Source organism: Pyricularia oryzae, chromosome 4 (assembly GCF_000002495.2).
Source record: "Pyricularia oryzae 70-15 chromosome 4, whole genome shotgun sequence".
NCBI classification, from domain to species: domain Eukaryota; kingdom Fungi; phylum Ascomycota; class Sordariomycetes; order Magnaporthales; family Pyriculariaceae; genus Pyricularia; species Pyricularia oryzae.
Window position 1 is genome coordinate 1,195,440 of NC_017851.1, and position 22,950 is coordinate 1,218,389.

The following is a 22,950-nucleotide window of genomic DNA, read 5'->3' on the forward strand; positions in this document are numbered from 1 at the left end:
GTGGCGTTCACGTCGCGGGCGCGTCAAAAATGCCCGAGCGTGCTGCAACTTTAATGGGTTTCCGCGGACAGTCAGCCCCTGAACTATGCATGGCTGGTATTTGTTGAACGTTACGCGCAGGCAGCCGTTTGGTCCAAGCAAGGCAGGTACTTCGTGGGTAGGTAGCGTTAGACATGCCCCCGCGCGGAATTTGTGAAAGGTTAGAACATGTCATGAATCATGAGCTTTCCAACAGATCTATGCTTTTGCTATTTTGTTCCTAGTCTTACATCCATACCACCGGCCAAGAAATTGAGGATTGTATCTGGACCAGACTTGAGAAGAAACCAAATACAGCCACCACAACATCCCAAGTCCGGACGGCCTTTTTTTTTTTTTCCTTTTTTTTTTTTTTCCTCGTCGCGTCTAAAGAGCATGTGAAAAATCACAGCTCGCAAGAATTAATTAACGCTTTCCTTCAATACCCGGAACGCCCTACAATGCATCCAAATGCGCAACAGAGAGGTGTTTTTCCCGTGAAAGAGTCCCAAGAAAATAACAAACAAGTCAAATATACCACCAGAGCCCTTTTTATTAGGACTGCTTCAGCTCCATCTCTTGCCGTAATTTCCTTTCGTTCATACTCCTGAACGACCTCTTACCAACCTCATAGCTGCTGATCATGATGGCGCAGGCGGGTGCCACCTTGAGCGTCCTTGGAATCCAACCTTTGAACAGCCCGGCTGCTCCCTCAGTCCGGAAGATATGCCACAACAATTGCACCATACTCCGCTCCTCGGGTGCTATAGCCTTGGCAGACTTGGACAAGCCGCCATTGCTCTGGTACACTTGAGTGCGCGTTTTTCCAACATCGAAAGGCATTGTTGCCACCGATGCAAACGCGCCGGAGCTTGCGCCAGCAACAAAGCTGTCCACGAACGTCTCGGCGTGGTTCTCACGGCTCTGTGACCTTCTCCGGGCACGCCCCCGAGACTCGTCGGCATCGCGCGTCTGACCCCTCCCTCGCTCGCGGGCATCGGTAAGGTTGCCTCTGATGAACTCGTAGCCCCACCAATACATGCCGGAGAAGGGCACATCCCGCCACAAAGTAAGAGTTAAGCCACGCCATAGTGACCGGTAGCCCTGGAGCCCAACCATCTCGCGGATACCTCGGAAAGTGTCGGCCAGATGGCCTGCCGCTGAAGAGCCGTGAGAGGCCTGGAGTCGAGTTCTGAATAGCTCGATGGGGCTGACGGCCCCTGCTGCTAATATCCTTGCCACACTACCGGCGACCAAGGGTGAATAGTCCTCCTTGACGACTTTGACGATGGGGCTTTCCCTGTTAAATCTGAGCCATTCGTAACCAGTAAAATATATAATGTTGCCCGGAACCGCCATGAGAAGTGTCGGGGATAGACCTCGCCACAGAGCAGTTGCGCCTTCATTGCGGGCGATTTTCCTAAGGCCATCTATAGTCGAGTTGTATGTTCTTTGTTGTGTCTGCTCCACTGCGCATTCCAAAGCGGCAGCCCTGGAGCTGCTGGGCTCTGTGTGACCACCAACAACGCAGAACTGGGCATTGTTGTTCATGAAAAAAACTTCGCGACAGCACGCCGTGACGCCTATATTAGCAGGCGGGCGGAATGCGCTTGTGGAGGTGAGCGGTAGTTTGTAAGCTTTAACCGATGATTCAGGCTTGGCGATGGTTTGCGACTGTAGCCGCACACGAACGACATCCAAGGGCGTAACTGTAATGGTCAGCACTTCGGATCTTGAATGCACGGCTTGCATGCAGTATAAACATACCTAAAAGCCCGGTCAATAAGCTGCCAGAAATGGCCGACACCATTTTCTGAACAGCAGTGATCTCGACAGGCTCATCGCCTGCAGACAGACCGCCCGCTACGCCGGTTGGTAACGGCAAAGGCGCCGCCTGCTCCGCACCCGATACCATCTTTTCTAAAGTGATGGACTTTGTGCCATTTTCGTGGTCTGCTGGGTTGTGAATAATTTGCGATGAAGGAGCCGAGGCCAAGGACGCCATCCCGGCCTGGCTCAGGTTCGCATTATCAGACGGGATGGATGTATGGAGGCTTGCTCGGTCGAGTATGGGATTTTCGGGACAGCCGGACAGTGCAGATAAATATATAGGTTTGTTGAATTGTGATGAACAGACGGGTGTAAAGATCGCACACAAAAACCAACCAGTATGTGCTTGAACCAGCCGGGTTCTAGGTGTGTATTAAGGTTCGGTGGTCGTTTAGTTACTTGGTTGAATTGTGGGGATAAGGAGGTGAAGGCCGAAATTCGGATCAGGAGTGAGTAACAATTTTTTTGCCTCCTCGGCGCACCTAACGGAGATAGGGGACGTCGATGACGACGGAGCTCGATGGAATCGACATGGAATGCAGCTTGACCCGCGGCGGGGGCTTTTCCCGTTGCGTGGTAGGACGTGATGGCCGAAAATGGACATGATTCACCAATCAAAATATTTGAGCGCGCGACTGGCAGTACGTACCTTACCTAGGTACCTAACTACCTATGGATGCAGTGGATCAATTTGTGCATTAAATTTGTGGATCTTAGATTTAAGCCCCTGCTCAGCTTGCTTGGTCATGCTACCTCATAGTACTCTGGACTCTGGAGTTTGGATCAGCCCGCTCCCAACCGGGTACAGTTTGGTGGCATTTACTACTGCTAGGTACCATCTGCAGATCCACCCCCAGGGCCACTCCGTACCTGGCCAAGCTGGCCTTCCCCTGTTGCGCGGTGTTGTCTTGCCCGTTGTCGAACAACCAGGGGACGAGGCTTTACAGGACACCAAATTCGCTGCAGCACTAAATCATCATGGCATCTGCCTTAGAATACCTCGAATAACTCACATTGACTGAGTACATTCTTACCTATTGCCTAACAAGAAAAAAACACTATAAGCACATTACTGCTCAAGTATATTGTACAAATTTCACAATCTACCGGCTGTTAATATCAGAAGCAACAAGGACGACTCGGACCCCCACGACCGCCCATTGGAATCGTCTTTTCTCGCCCTCCCTGTTCGCTTCCATTCCTACGACGTCCATTGAACCAAATTCGACAGCTCCGAACCCTCAAGGTACACAGAGCTCGATCAATCCAGGCCTCACGCAACACCAGTCGCAGATAAAAAAAACACACCGCACACCCCCCTCGCCGGGACGAGGTCCATGGCTCCCGCTGTGTCGCCATGGCACAATATAGCAATGGCTACTCGTCTGCCTTTCGAAAACCCCAAGACGACAACTCAATAATCGAAGAGTTACGAGCCGCCGCCGTGCGCTCCGTCCGGTTCCTATGGAGGTTTACCAAGGGTCCAGGTCGGGTCATGGCCATCAACGGTCTCAGTCGATCTTCACATCAGCTCAAGAGGAATCTAGTTGCCCGCCGAATACTGAGCTTTCCTCACTTGCTCGTTGCATTCTGGGTCATCGTGCTGTTGTGGGGGGAGCGCTGGGTGTTTCATAACAAGGTTAACCAGTGTCACTGGGACAAGTGGGAGAAATGGGTGCGTCTTCTATGCACTCTGTTTCCTGTCTCGTATGTTGCTCATTGTCGACTGTATAACTAACTTTGCTGTCCTTCTAAAGCCCCCCGGCGCAAATCCTCACCACCTAGTCTTGGTGGCCGACCCCCAACTGATAGATCCGCATTCATATCCTAGCCGGCCATGGCCTCTGAATCCCCTAACATATAAGATCACGGACAACTACCTCCGCCGCTCCTACAACCAATTAATATCTCAGCTTGACCCGACCTCGCTTTTCTTTCTAGGTGACCTTTTCGATGGTGGTAGGGAGTGGAAGACGGCCCATGGCGAATTTAAAGATCCTGAGTGGAACCATCGGCCAAACTCCGAAAAGGGGCTGCTCAAGAAATGGTACAAGAAGTATACCCATAACTTTTGGCTGAAGGAATACGGGCGTTTCGGCAACATTTTCTTTGATCCCTGGGTCAAGCTGGCTCAGAAAGGACACGTTGAAGGTCAGAGGGGAAGGAAGATGATCGCGAACCTACCAGGAAATCACGATCTCGGCTTCGGAGACGAGATCAAGATTCCCGTTCGTGACCGGTTCGAAACTTATTTTGGCGAGGGAAACCGCGTAGATGTGATCGGAAATCACACTTTTGTCTCGGTCGATACGGTCTCGCTCAGCGCTGATAAGGCATATCACCGCATTGAGGAGATTTACAAACCGACCGAGCACTTTCTCAAACAAGTCGGCTGGGCGAAGCGCAAAGCTGTTGTCAAGGAGCTACGCCATCTCAGAGGTGAGGTTGAGGAGGTCAAGTTCTGGCACCGCATCGAGGATCTCGAAAAGGCCGATTTCACAGACACCCCGAAGCTAGTGACTGAGAAGGATACGGCCGATTTTCCGACCATTTTGTTAACTCATGTGCCCCTTTATCGGCCACCGGGGACGCCTTGTGGTCCGCTGCGCGAGCATTGGCCGCCCGCAAAGCCACCAAAGGGCCAAACGGGTCCTGTGATCCCTGACCACCGCAATGCCATCTCCGTTTCTGGCGGCTACCAGTATCAGAATGTTCTGGACGAGGAGGACAGCAAGGAGCTTATCCGGAGCATTGGGAACGTGGTGCACGCCTTCTCTGGCGACGATCATGACTACTGCGAGGTGGTACACAGCGCGGCGCAGGATAACGTCAAGGAGATCACGGTCAAGAGCATTAGCATGGCCATGGGAGTGCCCACACCGGGTTTTCTCCTGGTCAGTCTCTACAACCCGATAGACACCCAAGGCAAGCCGCTGCCTGGTGCGCCCAAGGAGACCATACAGACGCACCTCTGCTTGCTGCCCAGCCAGCTGGGCACCTTCTCCAGATACGGGCTCTTCGCCGCCCTCTCGGGCATCATCTTGGCGATCCGCGCGTTCCTCGTCCCGGTCCTGGGCCTCACCCCCTTTGCGCTCGAGCCCCAGCAGGGAGGCGGCTCCATTCTGCCTATCAAGGCCAAAATGGACGACGCCTACTGCCGCACACCCACACACGATTCGGGCACCTCGAGCTTCCAGTCCCGCGGCTACGGCTACGGCGTCGCACCTCCCAGCAGTAAGATGCGGCACTCGACGCCCGGCCACCGCGGCACCGGCGGCGGCGGAGGCAAGTGGGGCTGGGGCTCCAACAGCACGCGCACTCCCAAGATCGAGATCCATCCGGACGACGAGGACGACCACTTTGGTAAGTGGAAGGCTGCGAGGTCCAGGGGCGGCCGGCAGCGCTCCCTGGTCGTCTTTCGGGAGTTTTGGACCACGGCGTGGCGGTGTCTGTGGATGGTTGCCGCCATATGGGCCTATCTCACCTGGAAAGGGTGATGTGCTTTGGTGTATTGCTTTGTTAATTCTGTTGGAGCCCCCTGGTCACAAGCCATGGTGTCTCTTTAAGTCGATCCTTTTTTTTTTTTATCTTTTTACACTCTATTTGTTGTTTCATGGTCTGTCTTATTTTGGTTTCATAAAAAAAGAAAAATCGTTACTGTACTTGTACTGCATTGGGCGGCGGGAAACAAGTTTCAAAAAAACGGCGTAATCAACGGCATATTATTTCCTTACTTTTCTTTCATGTATCAAGACGAGCAAAACGCAAAGAGCCCAGGGCTGAGGAGGCAAGAAGTATCTACCTGCTCCAAGGGCGAAGTTTCATTTACCAACGGGTTTTCAGGATACGAGTCTTCATCGCTTTCTTTACTCAAGTTCATTCGATAAACAGGCCCTATGTACGCGTTCTATTTACAGCATGATCTTTTATAGCGAACCCATCCCAGCTCTGAGAGGTTTCAACGCATCGTGGACACTTTTTAGTATTAGCTAAGTACATACCTTGAATGATGTTGAAAGGAAAGGAGAGATGTTTAGATATCGTTGAAGAACATTTAGTGGAAGCGATACGAGTACAGGACAAGCGTCGCAATTGATAGACAGTGGGCGAAGGCAACGCCGCCGAAGGCCAAATATCGCAGAAAAAAAGACGTGAAAAGAGTGAGAGCCGGACCAACCCAAGCAGGCTTTTTGTTGCCGCATCTTTAAAACGCGCCAAACGAAACAGAAAGGACGAAATAACGAGAACGAGTGAGAAGGGATACCATTGAGCATTATCCTCCACAAAAAGAAAAGCCCCATCTAGTGCATCCTCTCGGTCAGATGGATGACAGCAGCATATCCCGCGCAGCAGCTGGTACTCATGTTGTGGGCGCACCAAGGGCACTTGACCATGGTCGTGATAGCGCCGCTGATACCCATGGCGTGGTCCTCGACCACTGCATCCGGGCTCACCATGCACTCATACACACGGCTGGGCATGTCGTGTAGGAAATGGCAGCTGCAGCACTCAACCAGCATCTTGGCTACCTTTTGCCCGAGCAGCTCGGGCGGTGGTGCCGCCTTCTTGATCGCTACAGCGTTTGCAGTCGAGGACGGCGAGGGCGGTGGCAGCAGCGACCGCCTCGACACCGTTACACCAGCAGAGGCTACCTTTTCGGCGGCCGGGAGGGCAGGTGGGATAATGACCGTCTGGTTTGAGAGTCTGTTGGCCGATGTGTTGGCGAGTATGGGCTTGGGTGTCTTTGGTGCCTTAGCAACCACCATTGAGATCGGGGGCGCGAGTGATATTCTTGCCGGCATCTTGGGTGGCTTGGATTGGGGCATCGAGATGAGCGACGGAGGCATGAGGACGGATTTTCTGGCTTCTCTAAGATACGCCGCACCGGTGGCCAACTGTGGGTGTTCCACGGCTATGGCAATCCTTGGCACTGTGGACTCGTCGTCGTCTGTGCTCTCTGTCCTCCTTAGCATCCTGCTCTTTCTCGCCCTCGACTTGGGAGGAATAAAGGGCTCATGTTTAAGAGGAGGCAAGAAAGACACGTCGACAGCAGTGGAGGACCCATCCGACTCCTCTTGGGATGTGGCCCTACTTAGGTCTGAAGGCTCAGAATCGACCGAGTCGACCGAGCTGGCGATATTATGCCACACGCGTGCGTCTGGCTGGTCGTCTCGGCTATTTGTCTGGGCCAGGGCCTGCGTGGGCTCTGTGCCCTCGACTTTATCCCCGGTTGCCACCAGCTCCGAAAAGTCAATAACAAAGGACTCGCCCTTTTGGCTTGGCACAGGTGTCGAAAGCACCGGCTTTCCGTTTGAAAACTCGTACTTGGCACTGGCCTCCAGGTGGAATGGTGAGTCAACCTGCGAGTAGGTGCTGGATGATCTCTTTAGCCGGCTTCTAAGGGATGGCTGTTTCATCATCACTAGTGAGGCCTGCTGGGAATGACGATGAGTCCTACTGTCGTTCACCACGATCTTGCCGCGCCCCGGAACGTTTGTCATCTCACTGACTATTGCAGGCATCTCCTTGGCCGACTGGGGCCTAGAGCTGTCTGGGGTGGTGTTTAGCGAGGTTATGTACGATTCGTCAAAAGACGAGGTTGATGAGCCACCTGAAGCCTGGCCAGCCCTGCGTGAGGGCGCAGCGACAAGCTGCTCCACAGATGTAGAGATCTCTGGCTCAGGGCCGGCATCATGGAAAGAGAGACCGCTACCGCGCGGGTTAAAAGGACCAGTGATGACGGGAGCAGATTCTGTTGTTGGCGATCTCAGCATGGCCATGGCTTTCTCCTTAAACGACCGTGCCGTTCCGGTATGCGGAGGTGACTCTGAGGCCCCAATGTGGTTCAGATACACCGTCTTGACATTGTGTGGTGAGTGATCTTCACCGGCGGATGAGGAGCCACTGTGATATGACTGGGCATATGCTTGGCGTGGAGGAGCTGAAAGCCCTTTGTTCCCAACACTGAAATCTGCAGAGGTTGAGATAGAACCGACCGTCCCTGGGATTGGTGATTGCTGCTGCCACTGAAGGCTCCCCTGGAGCGGCGAAAACGTGTTGTTGGGCATGGCATACAGTGGGGGTTGTTTCCGAAGCTGCTGCTGCTTGACGTCGCCCGTATTATGCGCTGATTTTGGAAACTCAAAGTTTTGGGCGGCATAATGTGTACCGATTCCGGCAACACTGTCATTGCCAACTTGCGCCAAGCTTGAGGAATCCGACATGGCCAATTCACGCTCATTCTTTTCCTGGCGTGCCTTGAAAAAATCGGCAGTCTTCGAGGCCGTAGAATAGAGCATGGATTGGCTTGCAGGGTGCCCAACCTGGGTTGGGGACATGACGTGACTAGGCGTCTGCCTACTTTCGGCAGTGCCTCTCTGGTTTCTTGTACTGGATATGTCGGTCAAAGTGACGCTTCTCGGGATCTGTGCCACCGGATTCGTGCTGTGTTGGTGACCGTCTACGCCCGGGCCCGAGGACTGTGATCTCTGCATCGGCGCACGCTGCGGTGGGTTGATAACCGGGCGAGCGTTGGGGAAAAGTGATAGTGAGCCGCTTCTTGAACGAATGCGCGAGTGCGACAAGACCTGTGAGGCTGCTTCGGTTTCTCTCTCGAGTCTGATACCTCCGACAAAGCCTCGGTCTTGGTCGAATGGTACGTGGGGGACTGTCAGCGGTGGCGGTGGCTGCTGCTGCTCCTGCTGGACTGTTGCAGCCATCATGGTAGACTTCGTCGATGTAGTGTAGTTTTCGTTGAAGGTGTGGTTTAGCGGTGTCGACTTGATCAGCATTTCGGTCGCCTTCAGGATACCGGACGGTTGGGTTATGGCAGGCTTCGTAGGTTGTGTCTTGCCGTCGCCTACAGCAGAGCTTGGTGCCTTGGGCACTGGGGGCAAAGGAGGGACTGGAGATGTCGGCTGCGCAGCTGAACGGCGTGGTGCAAGCTTGGAAAGTCTAGACCTCCTCTTGGTCTTCTTATCTTCGGCAAGCTTCGGTGTGGTGGGTTCCTTTTCCTTTTCCTTCTTCTTCTTCTTTTTGCTGAACCCAAGATCACCCCATCCCGGTGATTGACATATCGAAGAACGATCAGAATCGCCGTCTTCGTCTGGGGCTGCAAAGCTCACCGTCTTGGAGCGGTTTTTGCTATTGGCCCGGGAAGATTGAACGAGGTCAATGGAAAGTGGCGGGCCTGTGACGCTTCGGCGACGAACAGAGTGGAACATTGCATCGTTTGCCTCTCCCTCTTCAGATGTTGGTCCCAGGTCGCGGCGGCGATCTCGGAGTGTTCTCAGGTCTGGCTCAGAAGTGAGATCTTGGTTTTGATTCCTCAAGTCGGGGGTGCTCTCTGCTCTGGCAATGCCAAGTCTAGCCAGCTGTGGTTTTGTGGACAAATAAGTGAGCAAACAAGTCCAAGGCTCGGTGTATGAAACGTAAGAAGAGAGAGGGGAAGGAAAAGAAGAAGTGGCCCAGAGATTGTGTGGGTGAGAGCAGTCAGTTAGGGGGCTTGTTTGTTCACAGAGGCAAGGTGAGCGAGTGACGTGGGTTTGCTGGTTTATGGGCTGTTGTGTTACCTTGAATTGCGTCTCCAGCTCCAACATGCGCTGTAGACTCCCTGCTCTGTCAAAATAATGGGCAGGAAGACCGCCTTGTCCTGAGCCCGGGGTTGATACCGAACTGGCCATGGCTGAATTCTTTTCCCCCGTGAAATGTTCCGTCTCTTTGTTTTCTTTGTGTGGTCTGAACGGCAAAAAAACCGAGCCAACAGCGGTCGAGAAAGGGCAAACGGCGCTGCCGACAAATAAAAGTCTCAGAACAACGATTTGACTATTCTTGTTTTGAACGGACGACCGCTTGGTATACTCGTACAAGTGACCAAAAGAGTGTGTAGTAAGATTAAAAAAAAAGACGATATCTCCAGTAACTGTAGGAGGTAGCAAAATGAGAATGAGAGGTAAAAACGGAACCAAAGAGGCTAGATAGGTCAAAACGAATGTCGAGGTCGGAAAACCTGGCCGCTGTTTCAAAATGAATGAGATCTGAGGTTATCGAGGATGGCGTGGAGAAAGAGAGAAACAGATCAAGCGGCAAATGAAGAGTCGAGGCAAAAAGGGACAAGGCGAGTGCTTCCTATTTTAGTCTCTTGGTGTGTATGGCATGGTGTGTTGCGTTGCCTCCCTACCAGGGCTAGCACCTACTAGCACAGGCACAGCAAGCACACATGGCATCTACCGACAACGACCCTGATGTCAGGATACATGGGGAGCCAAAACAGCGGCGACCCTGGCCGCGGAAAGCTCGCTATTGTTGCTGGTAGTGGCGCTTCCTGGTTGGGTTTATGATTGCACGGACTATAAGAATAGCGGGTGAACTAGCTGAAATAACTAGCAACGGTCAGACATGGCGAGCTGCAGGGAAACGAACGGGCGATTGTGCTGTAGGCTAGCTTGGTCCGTTCGACGTAAGCAGGGCATCTCTGTCACTGTGTGGCCGCTGAAGAAAAAGTGCAGTATGATGTTCGCGTTGAGAAAACCGAACCCTTTGAACTGAATAAAGGGGGTAAGATCAACAATGTGGTCAAGCTGTGCGCTTTTGCTCAGCGTGTATCGATTGCCAGATTTCTTGTTTTACTCGGTTCACCAATACATGGTATGCACGAGGCCGTTTGATTGTGGGAATTGTGTCCAATGTTGCTGGTGATGATGGAGCTGAAAGTCACACGATGTCAAGATTGGATGCTTGGGGTTTTTTTTTTGTGTTCTAGCTTGTCTATTGCAACTGCCTGCCAAGGCTCGTGATGCTAATCGATACAAGAAAGGAAAGGAGGGATCAGTGTTGCCAACCAACTAGAACTAGCCTGAACCTCAAATTGTCCGTTGGAAAAAAAAACCCCCCGTGCAGTGCGGGAGAAAACATCCCCGCCTCGCGTCATTCCTCGTTTCAATGTCACTATTGTTGAAGAAATCTACGGATTTAAATTTTCTTCTTTCCCGAGACCTCGTGCCAAATTACCGTAGAAATGTATTTCATTCTAGCAAAGCCAGCCGGCTTGATGCGGAAATACAAGCACGGTTCTTTCAGCCCCAACCAATCGATGTGCAAGTCTGATACGGGCCGGCTTCCAAGCTAACCCGCGCCAGGACCATATTAATAACGGGCTTGAAGATCATTCTGTAGCGCGACCACGGACACGCTTTGTTTGTCTTCCCTCGTGTTTGCTGCAGCTGTCAACCCACCCACCTCTGCAGCCAACACCGTGGACTGTGAAGAATCACCTGAAATCGGCTGGCATGGCACGTACGCTCGCTATCCCTATGGCTAGGCAATTGGGGAAGAGTCACCACTGCGTCTAGAACATCAGCCGAAGCACGAACCAGAATAGAAAGAGAGAAAAAGCAAGATATAGACGGTAAAAAAGTATCTCCCAGCCCGTTTACCACGCCCGGACATGTCGTGGACTCGTGATAGTCGGCTTGCGTCCGGGTACAATGTACAGCCAGCAGCCTCAACGAGTGGCCTCCCTCCCCGGCGCTAAATCTCTTTTTTTTTCTTAAAAAAAAAAAAAAAGCTTCTAGAAGAAGCCTTGATCAACGAGAACTCGTCCAGTCTAGGGTATAAACGGCCAGAAGAATTCCACGCCTTGACCCGAGCAGTGACCTTGTTTATACGCATCGACATATTATACGCCAACATGAACAAACAAGCCGTCGATTGTTCTTCTAGCCTCCCGAAACAATTGAGCATAAACACCGCCAAAAGCTTGATTACTATGTTCATCAAACACACGTGCATTCAGGATTTCCAAATTTGCTTACTGCTGTCATTGAACAAACGATGGATTTGACATTTGCGTATAATATTCCGGAGGGTCGTGAGTCCCGACGCGTTAATCTCAGCACCACGGCCTCTCCGTGTGATGCAGTAACCTTCCTATGCAGGCAGGTCCAGACTCGCCCGAAAGAACGAGAAGAAACCAAGCCTCAGTTGGATGCAAATCCATGTTGACACATGCATTCCAGGCTGCTTGACGTGTATCAAGATTTTTTCGAAATCCCCGAGGGTGCTGGAGGTTTCAGCTTTGTCCCTGTAAGATGGCTCATCCAGGGGATGAAGTCTTAACAGGTCGAAAATGGCACAAGGTGCCGCTTATACTGACGTATCCGACATTTGTTGACGAGCATACGAGTGGTAACACGCTGGCTCGCCGAGCAAGGCTCTCTGAATCAGACTGAGTCGAACTAGCCTGAGCGGCACGCCCCAGCTTTCCCAGGTAAGTCGATAAACGGGAAGACTGCTTCCATGGCAATGGTACCCGATGCCACTCGGTACGACAAGGCTGTCATGAGACACGCCAACTATGTGTTGTCGTCCCATCACGGAAGAAATGTCGTCAATCCGGCGACCCGACCACATGTCTGGAGGTCCACCGGTAAGCAGTATTCAGTAAACGAGAAGTAACGATATATATGCATGGGTGCATGGTAGAATAGTTTGTATGTGAATATGACATATACTTGGGTCAGAAAGGGACTAACGAAGCAATGTCAAGAGCTTTCACATATGGAGGGAGACCTGGGTTATGAAGGTTTGGGATAGCAAAAGGCCTCTTGTCCATTGACGATGACGTATTCCATGAGCTGTACCAAGGTATCTGTAAAAAAACAACGCGAGTGTAAAAATGGGTTACCTAATTTTAAAACGTTGGTTGACTTTTGCTTAATGAGAGATGGGTCTGGAACCTGTTGAGAACGAACAAATCCAGCGTGCATTGTGTTGGCGCAGGCAGGACAGGAAAAGTAAAAAGTCACTTCAGGGATTTCAAATAAGTTAATTAGCAGTCGTCGCAGTGTGTCGTGTGTCGGCGTTACTATGGGCCCGTGCCAAGGCATCCAGGCCTGAGTTCGGCCGACTTATTGAAATCCGGGCCACGACACGCATAAGTCGCCGCGCCTGCCCTTGCCAAAAAAAAAAACCCTGGGCCTCACCGGTAGGTCAGCAGCAACAATATGTGGCAGCCTCTCTCATTCCTATCGAGCGTATACCGCCTTGAGGCACTCGACACTCGCCTCGTCACTTCGAGGTCGCTGCCGTACAGGCCGGTAGCACCCGGCGATGAAGCAATCGCCCATAAGAAGCAATCGCAGCCCCAGTCCAGCGTGGAGGGCCGCGCCCAGCCCGCGAAATGGAAGTCTCCCGAGTTTATACTCTACTATGTCTTCCTCGCAGTGGTAATTCCGTACATGTTTTGGATCGCATATGATGTTTCCAGACGTGAGTTATACATTGATTTTCTTTGTGCAACTTGCTGTAACCATTTATAATTTCCGTCAAAGAAGCCAGCTAACAGCTGACCTCCACAGCATCGGACCCTCGATATCCCAAATATGAACATCTGCTTGCTCCCGGCTGGATTCCGGGCCGCATGGTCGTGAGTACTCCCAATTCTACCGCCAAGGCAAAAAGCTAGGTAGCTATGTTCATTGCGCCAACTCACGCGCAACGTTCTTCGTCAGGATGCCTCGGACCCGCAATACCATACCTTCCGTAGTAACCTTCCTTATATGGGCGCCCTCCTGATTGTCCATCCTCTCCTCCGCCGCTTATACAATATACTCCGCCCCGTGTCCGTGGACACTCCATCGCCCGCCGACCGAGCCGAAGCCCGCCTCCAGCAGCGAGTATCCTTTGATGCCATCTTTGCGCCGATCCTGCTCGTGGCCCTCCATGGCTTCTCCGCCTTCAAGGTCCTCCTGATCCTCTATGTCAACTACACTTTGGCGACGACGCTTCCCAAGCAGCACATCCCGACCGCGACATGGATCTTTAACGTTGGCATATTGTTTGCCAATGAATTATGCAGCGGGTATAGGTTCAAGGATATTGCAACTTTTCTGGGGAGCACCGATGGGCTGCTTCACAGCACCGGGGAGTGGATGGATAGCTGGGGAGGGATTTTGTCTCGCTGGGAGATCCTTTTCAACATCACTGTGCTCCGGCTCGTCAGCTTCAACCTCGACTACTACTGGAGTCTCGACAGGCGAAGCATGAGTCCGATAGAGGTGCGAACCGACCAAATCCCTTCCGTAACATCACCCCTTTGAGTTGCTACCAACTCTGCTAGCTTGTAGCTAACAAAGAGAAGGAGAGAGCTGACAAACAAAGGAAGAGACAAGAGGATCCTGCCAACCTCTCGGAGCGGGAGCGCGTCTCAACCCCTGCTAAGCCACGGGACTACTCTTTCCGCAACTACCTTGCCTATGCCATATATGCCCCCCTCTATCTTGCTGGTCCTATTCTGACCTTCAATGACTACATCGCCCAGCAGCGCCACCAGGTAAGCGGCATCGAGACGCCGCGCACGGTCAGGTACGCGCTCCGGTTCGTCCTCGCGCTGCTGGCCATGGAGGTGGTGCTGCACTTTGACTACGTTGGGGCCATCAGCCAGGCGCAGCCCGTGTGGGGCAGCTACACGGCGGCCCAGCTGTCGCTGCTGTCATACTTTAACCTGCACCTCATCTGGATGAAGCTGATGCTCGCGTGGCGGCTGTTCCGCCTCTGGGCCCTCCTCGACGGCGTGGACCCGCCCGAGAACATCATCCGCTGTGTCAGCAACAACTACAGCACCCTGTCCTTCTGGCGCGCCTGGCACCGCTCCTACAATCGCTGGCTGATCCGCTACATGTACGTGCCGCTGGGCGGCGCCGATTTCCGCTCCCGCAAGGCCGCCACCAGGTCCATAGTCACCTACCTCGTCATCTTTACCTTTGTGGCCCTGTGGCACGACATACAGCTCCGCCTGCTCATCTGGGGCTGGCTGATCGTGCTCTTCTTCATCCCCGAGGTCGCAGCGGCATATTTCTTCCCTGCTCAGGCCTGGGCCGACCGCCCCACCGCATACAGGATGATGTGCGCAGCTGGCGCTGTCGTCAACGTGCTGATGATGATGTCGGCGAACCTGGTCGGGTTCGCGGTCGGCCTAGATGGGCTGGAGAGCATTCTCAAGGGAATCTTTCACGACTTTTCCGGTATGTTGTTGACACCTCTTTTTTTGGTTTATTGTTTCAGATAAGGAAACAAAACAGGAGTAATTTTTTTTGGGGGGGTTGCTCTTTGCTAACATGAACGTTTAATCTTGACAGGCCTAATGTTCCTTGGGATGGCATGTTTGACACTATTTGTGGGCATTCAGATCATGTTTGAAGTACGAGAGTCAGAGATGCGAAAAGGCATACGACTCAAGTGCTAGGCCTAGTCTAATTATATATAAACATAACTGTGTGGCCACCTGTGTTTTGCATGATTGATCTTCGCACTGTCGTATCACTTGTGCATGCTTACGTGAGGATCTAGTAGATCAGCCCAAAGCACGGTCCGAACCATTTTGAATGTGTTCAGATGACACATTGCACCTCAACGTCATGAGTTCAGGGAATAGTTTCTAAAGTCAAGTTTATGATGAAATGTAAGAAGGGTATCTTCGTGAGCACGATTGTGTCTATATCGGAAAACGCATCCAAAATGATGAAACATGGTTAGGATATAGTAAATGATACAATGTAGATGCGTCTATAGATATGAAAAAAAACGCCTTGCCAAGCTGTGTCTACCTATCGTACTTTCCATGTTGAGCCGTCTCGGGGTCGCTTATCGTGCTGCTAGCCGGGCGGTCTCTTGACGAAAGCTTGCCACGCATGCCGAGCTTGCGCTCCGTCACCCATTTCCTCAACCAGATGAGACCCAGGACCAGCAAAAAGATGACGATGCAGCCGACCGCGATGCCGCAGATATAGGCGGCGAGCTTGCCAGCACCTCCGGCGGGGTCGAGGAAGGGGTAGACGTAGAAGCCCTTGGTGGCGTGGGTCACGTAGGCGAGGGCGAGGTAGAGGCAGAGGATGATGATGAGCCAGAAGAGGTGTATCCAGGGCGGCAGGTCGGTGCGCGCGACGAGGATCTCGAACAGGGCAAAGCCAGAGTTCATGGCGTGACGACTGACGTTGCTCCAGGCGGAAAAGGTCGTGTTGAACCAGGGGCCGACGTACAGGACGCCCCAGTAGACGATCGTGACTATGAAGGGGTAGACGGAGACGGTGGTGTAGTAGAGCGAGTGCAGGGCCTGGAGCGAGCGCGGGAACCGGGCAAGCAGAGGACGGCCAGTCGCGGCGTAAGTGGCCGTGTGCACGGCCGAGACCAGCAGGTAGAACGCGATGCCCCAGTAGGTGAGCACGGTGAAGTACGAGAACTCGGCCGTCGCATCGGCAGACTGGCCGAGGGCGACCTGGGTGCCGATCGAGACAAACTGGGTCGTTAGCGCATAGAGGCCCTGTTTGTTTAATGACGGGGTTTTGTTAGTGCCACAATTTCTCTTTTGTTTTGTCAAGTTGAACGAGATTGAGCCCGGTCCATCAATCATTTTGCCCATTGCGTCATTCATCGAACCATTGTCATCTTCGTCGGGAAGGAGAGAAAAGGGGAAGCATACAAATAGCAGCCGACATGCGAACAGAACCCAGGGTGGGAGAAACCACGAAGTGACGAAGCGGTTTGAAGAGTCGAATTCATCGTGCCCAAAGGCGAAAGGGTTCCCCATCTTGATCAATGTCGCCTTTGGTCCCTTCTGTAGAGGATTGGGTTTTGTTTATTCGGGGTTGCGTTAACGATTGGGTGTGACAAAGGGTGTAGAAGCGCGCGGGAGCAGCGGCAAGGGGCGGCGATCGGTTTTTGATATGGAGTTTGCCTATGGAGCAACCCTTTCCAGCCTGGGTAAGGGGGTATTTGGGTAGTCTCAGCTCGGCCTAACTCCCAAAGTCGATGAAGGGCTGGGCAGTGCAAAACACCAAGGACCACAGGTCCGGGCTGGGCGACAGCCGAGCCACCCAATTGCATTTATTTATTCGGTAGTCAGGGCGGAAAGGAACCACTTAGGGCTGGTCGCCCTGCGCTCGGAAACGTCCGTTTTTTCATGCGTCGCTCGCGATCGAAGCGAGGTTTTGCATCTGTCAAAAATCCCATCAAATTGAATACGTAAAGATTTGAACCTTGCAATTTCTACAGAGACTGGGGAAGTCCTTGACCAAAGCTGTGTTGGCATAGAGGCGGCCCCCCTGGACTGAATCGTGAATTCCCTAGTTGGTAAGGTGTTCCCACCCGCAAATAAGCACCCCTTTTTAAGCAACGGCAAGTGGGAAGGATCCGCTAATACTTGACGATGGTACCATTAAAATGGATAACTTGCTCGCTTCGGGCGCGTCATCCTTTTATAGCATGTGGTAGCGGACAAGGAGCTTGGGATGTACCCGTATAACCGGTTGTATGCCGACTAAAGTACCTAAGCAGTAGGGCACCTACCTACCTTACCTACCTACCTTACCTCCTTCGTAGTAATACCTAATTACTGCATACAACGTTTATTACTGTACTGGTTCCCAGTGACAGCAGCTGGCGTCCGTGACATGTGGTCATTAATAGCCCAAGCCCTGGCAGCCCTTCTTGGCTCTGGGCTATCCAGGAGTGATTTTCCCGATTACATGTGACAGGAAATTATACCATCAGCCGCACTTGGTAATTGTCGGAATTCGGTAAAGGGGAGCAGACATACCATGAGTGTGCGCAAAGCGATAACGTTGTACGCGTATGTCTGGTCTGCTATTTTGTTTTCAACAGCCTCAATTTAATCATTTATATTACCTTACAAACTTTTTTTGTTTGTCACGATCGGGGAAACCGAGCTTGTCGACTCATTTCTTGGTGTTTCATTGTACAACAGAAACCGGAGAAAAGAAGCAAAAGAGAAAAGATCTGCAGGCCGGCGCGGCTCTTATAGTGATCGGGTGGGTTCAATCTGCACCAGAGCGCAGCCTGTGCGCGATGCGATCGTGGTTCACGGTGGGACAGTCCCGGAACATAACTGCAGTAATTAACCACGCGAAATCTGGTGTCCATCAAATTCAATCAATCAAATCGTAGGTAAGGTATGCAAATCAGAATCCTGACGGCGGCAGGTTGGTATGGAATCTGTGGATCGTCAATTCTTGGCAGAACAGGACGACTAGGATGAAGTTTACCAGGGGTTCGGCCTACCACGTAGGTAACTTACCTAGGTAGGTACCTAACTGCGGTTGACCAAAACAGAAAAAAATGTGAAAATGTACGGTACGGCTGTCAATTCTTGCCATGCACAACCTGGCACAATTTGGCACAAGGTTCAGTGAACGTACTGTTCAAAGTGACAGTCCACCCGTAACTCTACCCACTCACATCCGATGTCCCGCACCAACAAAATGACAATGTAGTAGTTTGCCCCGCCGGGCGTATTTGCATTTTGCAAGGGATGGATGGTCAGGTGCTGTCGCGTACCTGGGATACCTTCCTTACCTTAGGTTCCAAAGTTGTGGATGAACCTGTGCACGATTGGCTCTGGTGCCAAAAACCGGGCACAGTGGTTATCCTGGGGGACCGGACGCGTCCTGTTTGGCTGATTCGCTTCCACCTATCAACCATGGAATGCTAAACGACATTTGTGCCCATCTCCCGCAGTGAATTGCTTCCTGTTTCTATTACCTTGTTCTCGCAGATCTTCAAGATTGAGTATCCATCCATACAGGCGCCACGAAGCCAAGCCATTCAATCAAATTCCTTGCAGGCTGGCGCACCTTCTTATTCCCCCTCCCCCTTTGGCTTTCTAACCCCACCCATTTCGCCAAGTGTGATTGTGGATCTCCGCCGTTGGGGAAATGTGCGGTCTCGTTCTTTTTGGACTCCTGCAGTCCAACGACGCAATTTCGACACTCCTTTTTTTTTTTTTTTTTTTTTTTTTTTTTCTCTCTCTCTCCCTCGGTCCTTGCCTGTCCTGTCTTGCGGGGGCATGCCATGCTCGGGATCATGAACTCTTCTAGGTACTTCCGAAGAGCTTCTGGGCAACATTAGTTTCTTACACGCCCAGCATTCACAAAATGTGCATTCGAGCTGAATGTGCATCGAGAACAAGTCTTCATCTTAATTCTATTTCTATTTCTATGTATAGCGAATGGCAAATGCCTTACTTGTCCGTTCTGGCCTAGCTCTCATCATCGAGTCTTCCAGAAAAGAAGATCGGTCACTTGCTAATATCGTATTCCCCACCCTTAAACGTATGGCGGCTTCACTTTGTTCGTTCGTGTCTGTCTAGTCTAGCACACACAGGGTTGATACCACCTAATATCTACCTACCACATCCATACCTACAACTTCGTACCCAAACCTTACATCGGTCACTCACATTGCGCCTCGAACTTAGATGCCGGTGTGCATCTCCTCCTCCCTACCTACAGTACCTGAATATACCATACCTGCTTAGGGATCTAGTCCGACCTAGAGCTAGTGTGCAGGGAATTTTGTACCAGCTCACCCAAACTCATTCACCCTCCTTTCGGTACCTGAGCCTAGCACCGGAACCACACACCCACCAACCCACCGAACCAATATTTCGTATGCAGCCTCCATTTTGGGTTGGTTCAAGCGCCCTTGGCAACATTCCTCACTGCGCCGTCTCTGTCATTAGCCAACGTGGTCCAATCTTCGTTAAACCGGCACCAGGCAAATCGTCAAACGCCCACTCTCGTTTAGTCTGGAAGCAGAGAGCACTTGGTCCACTCTAGGAGCTTCCTCAAGTTATTTGTCCAGAGAAAAAGAGAGAAATCGATCTTTTAACAACCCGACGGAACGGAAGCACGCGGTTTCCTTAGGGAAAGGAAAGGCTCCTGCAGCCACCCGATCCCAACACACCCATACCACTTGGCGACTTAGCCCTGCGTGTCGACCTGTCTGTCAGCTCGCAATGCATCCGTCACAGGTCTGAAGGATCCTACCGCGTCTGCCTTTTTTTCTCCTTTCTTTTTCTTCCTATGGTTGCTTGCCTGTTCGATTTGTTCCGGTATATCCCACCTCGACTCGACCCCGAAACCTCAACCAACGACTCTAGCCATCTGCGTTCGTGTTTACCTGCTATCGTGTCTCCTCGTGGGGTGCTGCATTGGTGTAGCCCGGGGAGAGACGGAGTATTTGTTTACTTTATACGATCTGACACGAAGCCGCTCGACGTGGACCGAAAAATACAAAGAACACGCCCTTTCCTCCGGCGTTAACGTAGCCGTAGCATCATCTCAACATGGCCACCACGAGGTACGCCCAGCAGACGGAGCACCATGACGATGGGGGCGAGCTGTCGTACCCGCCCTTATCAGCCGCCACGTACCAGCGACCAGAATCACGGCAAAGGGAGGAGGAGGTGAAGGCACAACCAAAACAAATTGAACACCCAATACCATCGATGCAACAGGCTTTCTCCGAGTCATATCTCGAGGCCACCTTGGAGGGAGCTTTGGAGAAGCCGAAGCTACGGACCAAAGATGCCAAGGGCCGCAGGGAGGAGTTACTCGACCAGGACAAGTCGGACGGTGCCCCGAATGCCATGTGGCGCTTCCGTCCCGGGCAGACGTGCCATGAGTTGCGAAAGCTGATGGCACAGGTCTCATTTGGTGTTTACCTGCTCCTCAACGGGCTTGCAAATAGTAACGCCCAGGTTGTTTCCATCTTGCAGGGTCACATTGATGAGATCGACGAGTTTCTTGAGATGACAATGGAAGACATCGAGCTGGCCAACAAAGATATAATGGAACGAATCGACTACCTCAAGCTGCCCATGGACAACATGACAGTCTTTGCTACGATGCTAGAGGACCGCGCCTTCCGGCTCCAGATCGTCGAGGGCAATGCCAAGATAGAACACATACTCTCCCGCACGACGACAGCCCTAGTTCAGTCGGCACAGGATCTCAGCGAGGGCTTAAAGTCAAGCAGAGAGTTTGCAGAGTACTTGGAGTCGCAGGAAGGTGGGCCTTGGCAGCTAGGACGGAGTGCGGATGTGGTTGACATCTTCAATGCAATGCGGGGCAACACGGAAGGCTGGTTAAAGACCTTTGTCGATTTGCAATCAAAGAACAGTGAGCTGAACGCTCTGATCGTGAAGCTTGAAAACATGGTTTCTTTGATAGAACGGACGGCGGGGAAGGTCAGCAGACGCACAAGAGTAAGATACCCAAAAATGCCAAGCATTACCCAGCTGGCTGCATAGAGTGTATTATGGTGGACATGCACTGTATCAGAAGCCATGAAAATCTTGCTCTGAAACCACGCTTTTGCTAACTTTATTTGCCTTGCAGTTCAGCGTGCAGCCCTTCACGGCACCGAATCCCGGTCGTCCAATATCACCCGATTCCATTGGCACCACTACTCCGCAAGCGTCGCCACCACAAAGCAAGGTTGCCGCGGCAGCTCCACGACTCACACTGAGGTTCAGTCGAATGCCAGAGGAACGACCTTCAGGTCCGACATATTTTGATCTTCCCGTGAGGAACAGCCTTTTCGGGGCTGCCACGGCACCTCCAGCTCCCGAGATCCCAGCGCGGGCCACACGGGGCCAGTCGCTGAAGCCAGCTCCCCATGGCCCGGACAGGTCGAGCTACCAGTCAGACTCGGAATCGGACTTTGACCTTGACGAAATGGCAGCGCAATTTGGAAACTCGCGGCTTTCACATTGTGGCTCGTCAAGGCCAAGACCAGATTCCCATGTTCAACCGCACTTTGCTCATGATGATGATGATGATGACGATGATGATAGAGATGATGGTTCCGAGTCACCACCCCCGGTCCTTTTGCTACAGCCTCGGACTTACACTCCCGTCCCTCCTGCCCCCATGCCCTCACCGCGCGTCACGGAAGAGCGGCAGAGCGGGTACATGTCTATAAATAAACCTGCAATCAAAAGGCTGTCGGTCACCAAGTCTTTGGGAGACTTAAGAGCCGCGACTTCTGGGGTCAAGTCGTCCCCAGCCGCTATCAGGGCTGAGCCGAGACTCATACAGATTTCGCCACCACGCATCACGCTTGAGAGTTTGCGCTCGCCTCGCATACGGCCTCCGTCGCTAGAAAGAGAGGATGACGGTCGTGGAAGCCCTCGAAAATCCCAGCCCAACAAGAGAACATCGCTCAGGGATCGGGTATCACTGAAGACCACCCCGCCAGAGTCGATACACGTGCCACCGCACAACGCGCCGGAGCTGCAACAGCCCGTCTTTGCATCGGCGCATGAATTCGAGAATTATCAGACGTTCGTTGCCCCGAGCCTGAACCATGGTGCAGATCGAGCTAGTGGCCGGATCGAGAGCAGACCCAGCAACCCGACCATCGTGACAGACTTCTCGCCGCCTGTGTTCCCGGGCGTTATTCCCTCGCCGCATTCGGACCAGCAGTACTTCCGACCAGTGCAGGCGAGTCCGCACTCGCCGCTCCAACAGCGACCGCACACGGCCGGCGGCCTCAACCCGCAATACCTTCACCAGCGCAACGCCCCCTCTGCCATGGGCATGAGCATGTTGAGCAGTGTCTCGACGATGAATCAGGATTCTGCGAGCACACGGAGGCTGAAGAAGAAGAGGAGCGCGTTCGGCTGGCTCAAGAAGGCCTTCTCCCTGGATGAGGAGGAGAGGTTGGCTTATGAGGCCAAGAAGGCGCAGCAGACGCCGAACCCATATTACGATGCGCGCAGCCCCAAGTTTTTGGACGGCAAGCGGATTAGGTGATTGCGAAATTGTGAGTCCGGGAGCTGCTTGCATAGCGCCCGACCAACAATAGCTGCAAATCCTGCGCATTCTACGCAAGATTAAAACGAAAAAGAAAAGAACAAAACAAAAACAATACAACAAGATAAAACAGACTTGAGATACACACAGACATACCCATGTCCTACACGGCAAAACATGAAGACATCACGACTCAGCCTCATACATCATCAATGCGTTTAGTTCTCGGACACTGTTTTGGCGAGTAACACGCTGGCCGACTGCATTGATACCCTCGAAAAGCATAGCACTATATATACACACATTTCCCTGGCGTTCTTATATCTTTATAAAGATTTCGTCCGTGTACACGAGCTAGGATGATAACCAACAATAATTAACATATCTGGGTGGCATTTATTGGATTTGAATTTTTTTTTAAGGGACAAGCGAGCAATTTCTTTTTTGTTTACATCTTTTGCTTTGATCTGGGTTGGTTCAAGACAACTCA

The 22,950-nt window shown here is 52.2% G+C and overlaps 8 protein-coding genes across 8 annotated transcripts; 4 read left to right on the top strand and 4 right to left on the bottom strand.

The window, feature by feature from the left end:
* Nucleotides 1-179: 179 nt before the first annotated feature.
* On the bottom strand, nt 180-2,346 carry MGG_03631 (solute carrier family 25 member 40). Its single transcript, XM_003716211.1, has 2 exons — nt 1,786-2,346; nt 180-1,727 (listed from the first exon to the last, which is right to left on the bottom strand). Exons 1-2 carry the CDS (start codon nt 2,021-2,023, stop codon nt 574-576), a joined length of 1,392 nt encoding a protein of 463 aa, XP_003716259.1. The 5' UTR covers nt 2,024-2,346; the 3' UTR covers nt 180-573.
* Nucleotides 2,347-2,434: 88 nt separating this feature from the next.
* Nucleotides 2,435-2,820, top strand: MGG_17055 (uncharacterized protein; the record flags this gene model as incomplete). The annotated part of the gene is made up of 2 exons (XM_003716212.1): nt 2,435-2,489; nt 2,609-2,820. 2 exons carry the CDS (start codon nt 2,435-2,437, stop codon nt 2,818-2,820), a joined length of 267 nt encoding a protein of 88 aa, XP_003716260.1.
* A 385-nt stretch (nt 2,821-3,205) lies between these two features.
* On the top strand, nt 3,206-5,345 carry MGG_03630 (cell division control protein 1; the record flags this gene model as incomplete). The annotated part of the gene is made up of 2 exons (XM_003716213.1): nt 3,206-3,523; nt 3,606-5,345. The coding sequence occupies 2 exons, from the start codon at nt 3,206-3,208 to the stop codon at nt 5,343-5,345; spliced, it is 2,058 nt and encodes a 685-aa protein (XP_003716261.1).
* Nucleotides 5,346-5,709: 364 nt separating this feature from the next.
* Nucleotides 5,710-10,602, bottom strand: MGG_03629 (uncharacterized protein). Its single transcript, XM_003716214.1, has 2 exons — nt 9,420-10,602; nt 5,710-9,221 (listed from the first exon to the last, which is right to left on the bottom strand). Exons 1-2 carry the CDS (start codon nt 9,528-9,530, stop codon nt 6,150-6,152), a joined length of 3,183 nt encoding a protein of 1,060 aa, XP_003716262.1. The 5' UTR covers nt 9,531-10,602; the 3' UTR covers nt 5,710-6,149.
* A 1,974-nt stretch (nt 10,603-12,576) lies between these two features.
* MGG_03628 (glycerol uptake protein 1) lies at nt 12,577-15,129 on the top strand. Its single transcript, XM_003716215.1, has 5 exons — nt 12,577-13,116; nt 13,206-13,273; nt 13,359-13,904; nt 13,988-14,870; nt 14,985-15,129. The coding sequence occupies exons 1-5, from the start codon at nt 12,852-12,854 to the stop codon at nt 15,089-15,091; spliced, it is 1,869 nt and encodes a 622-aa protein (XP_003716263.1). The 5' UTR covers nt 12,577-12,851; the 3' UTR covers nt 15,092-15,129.
* Nucleotides 15,130-15,268: 139 nt separating this feature from the next.
* On the bottom strand, nt 15,269-16,979 carry MGG_03627 (uncharacterized protein). Its single transcript, XM_003716216.1, has 2 exons — nt 16,325-16,979; nt 15,269-16,165 (listed from the first exon to the last, which is right to left on the bottom strand). Exons 1-2 carry the CDS (start codon nt 16,430-16,432, stop codon nt 15,449-15,451), a joined length of 825 nt encoding a protein of 274 aa, XP_003716264.1. The 5' UTR covers nt 16,433-16,979; the 3' UTR covers nt 15,269-15,448.
* A 1,440-nt stretch (nt 16,980-18,419) lies between these two features.
* On the bottom strand, nt 18,420-19,323 carry MGG_17056 (uncharacterized protein; the record flags this gene model as incomplete). The annotated part of the gene is made up of 4 exons (XM_003716217.1): nt 18,420-18,632; nt 19,051-19,061; nt 19,150-19,181; nt 19,283-19,323. 4 exons carry the CDS (start codon nt 19,321-19,323, stop codon nt 18,420-18,422), a joined length of 297 nt encoding a protein of 98 aa, XP_003716265.1.
* Nucleotides 19,324-19,987: 664 nt separating this feature from the next.
* Nucleotides 19,988-22,460, top strand: MGG_03625 (uncharacterized protein; the record flags this gene model as incomplete). The annotated part of the gene is made up of 2 exons (XM_003716218.1): nt 19,988-20,908; nt 21,042-22,460. 2 exons carry the CDS (start codon nt 19,988-19,990, stop codon nt 22,458-22,460), a joined length of 2,340 nt encoding a protein of 779 aa, XP_003716266.1.
* Nucleotides 22,461-22,950: the final 490 nt, after the last annotated feature.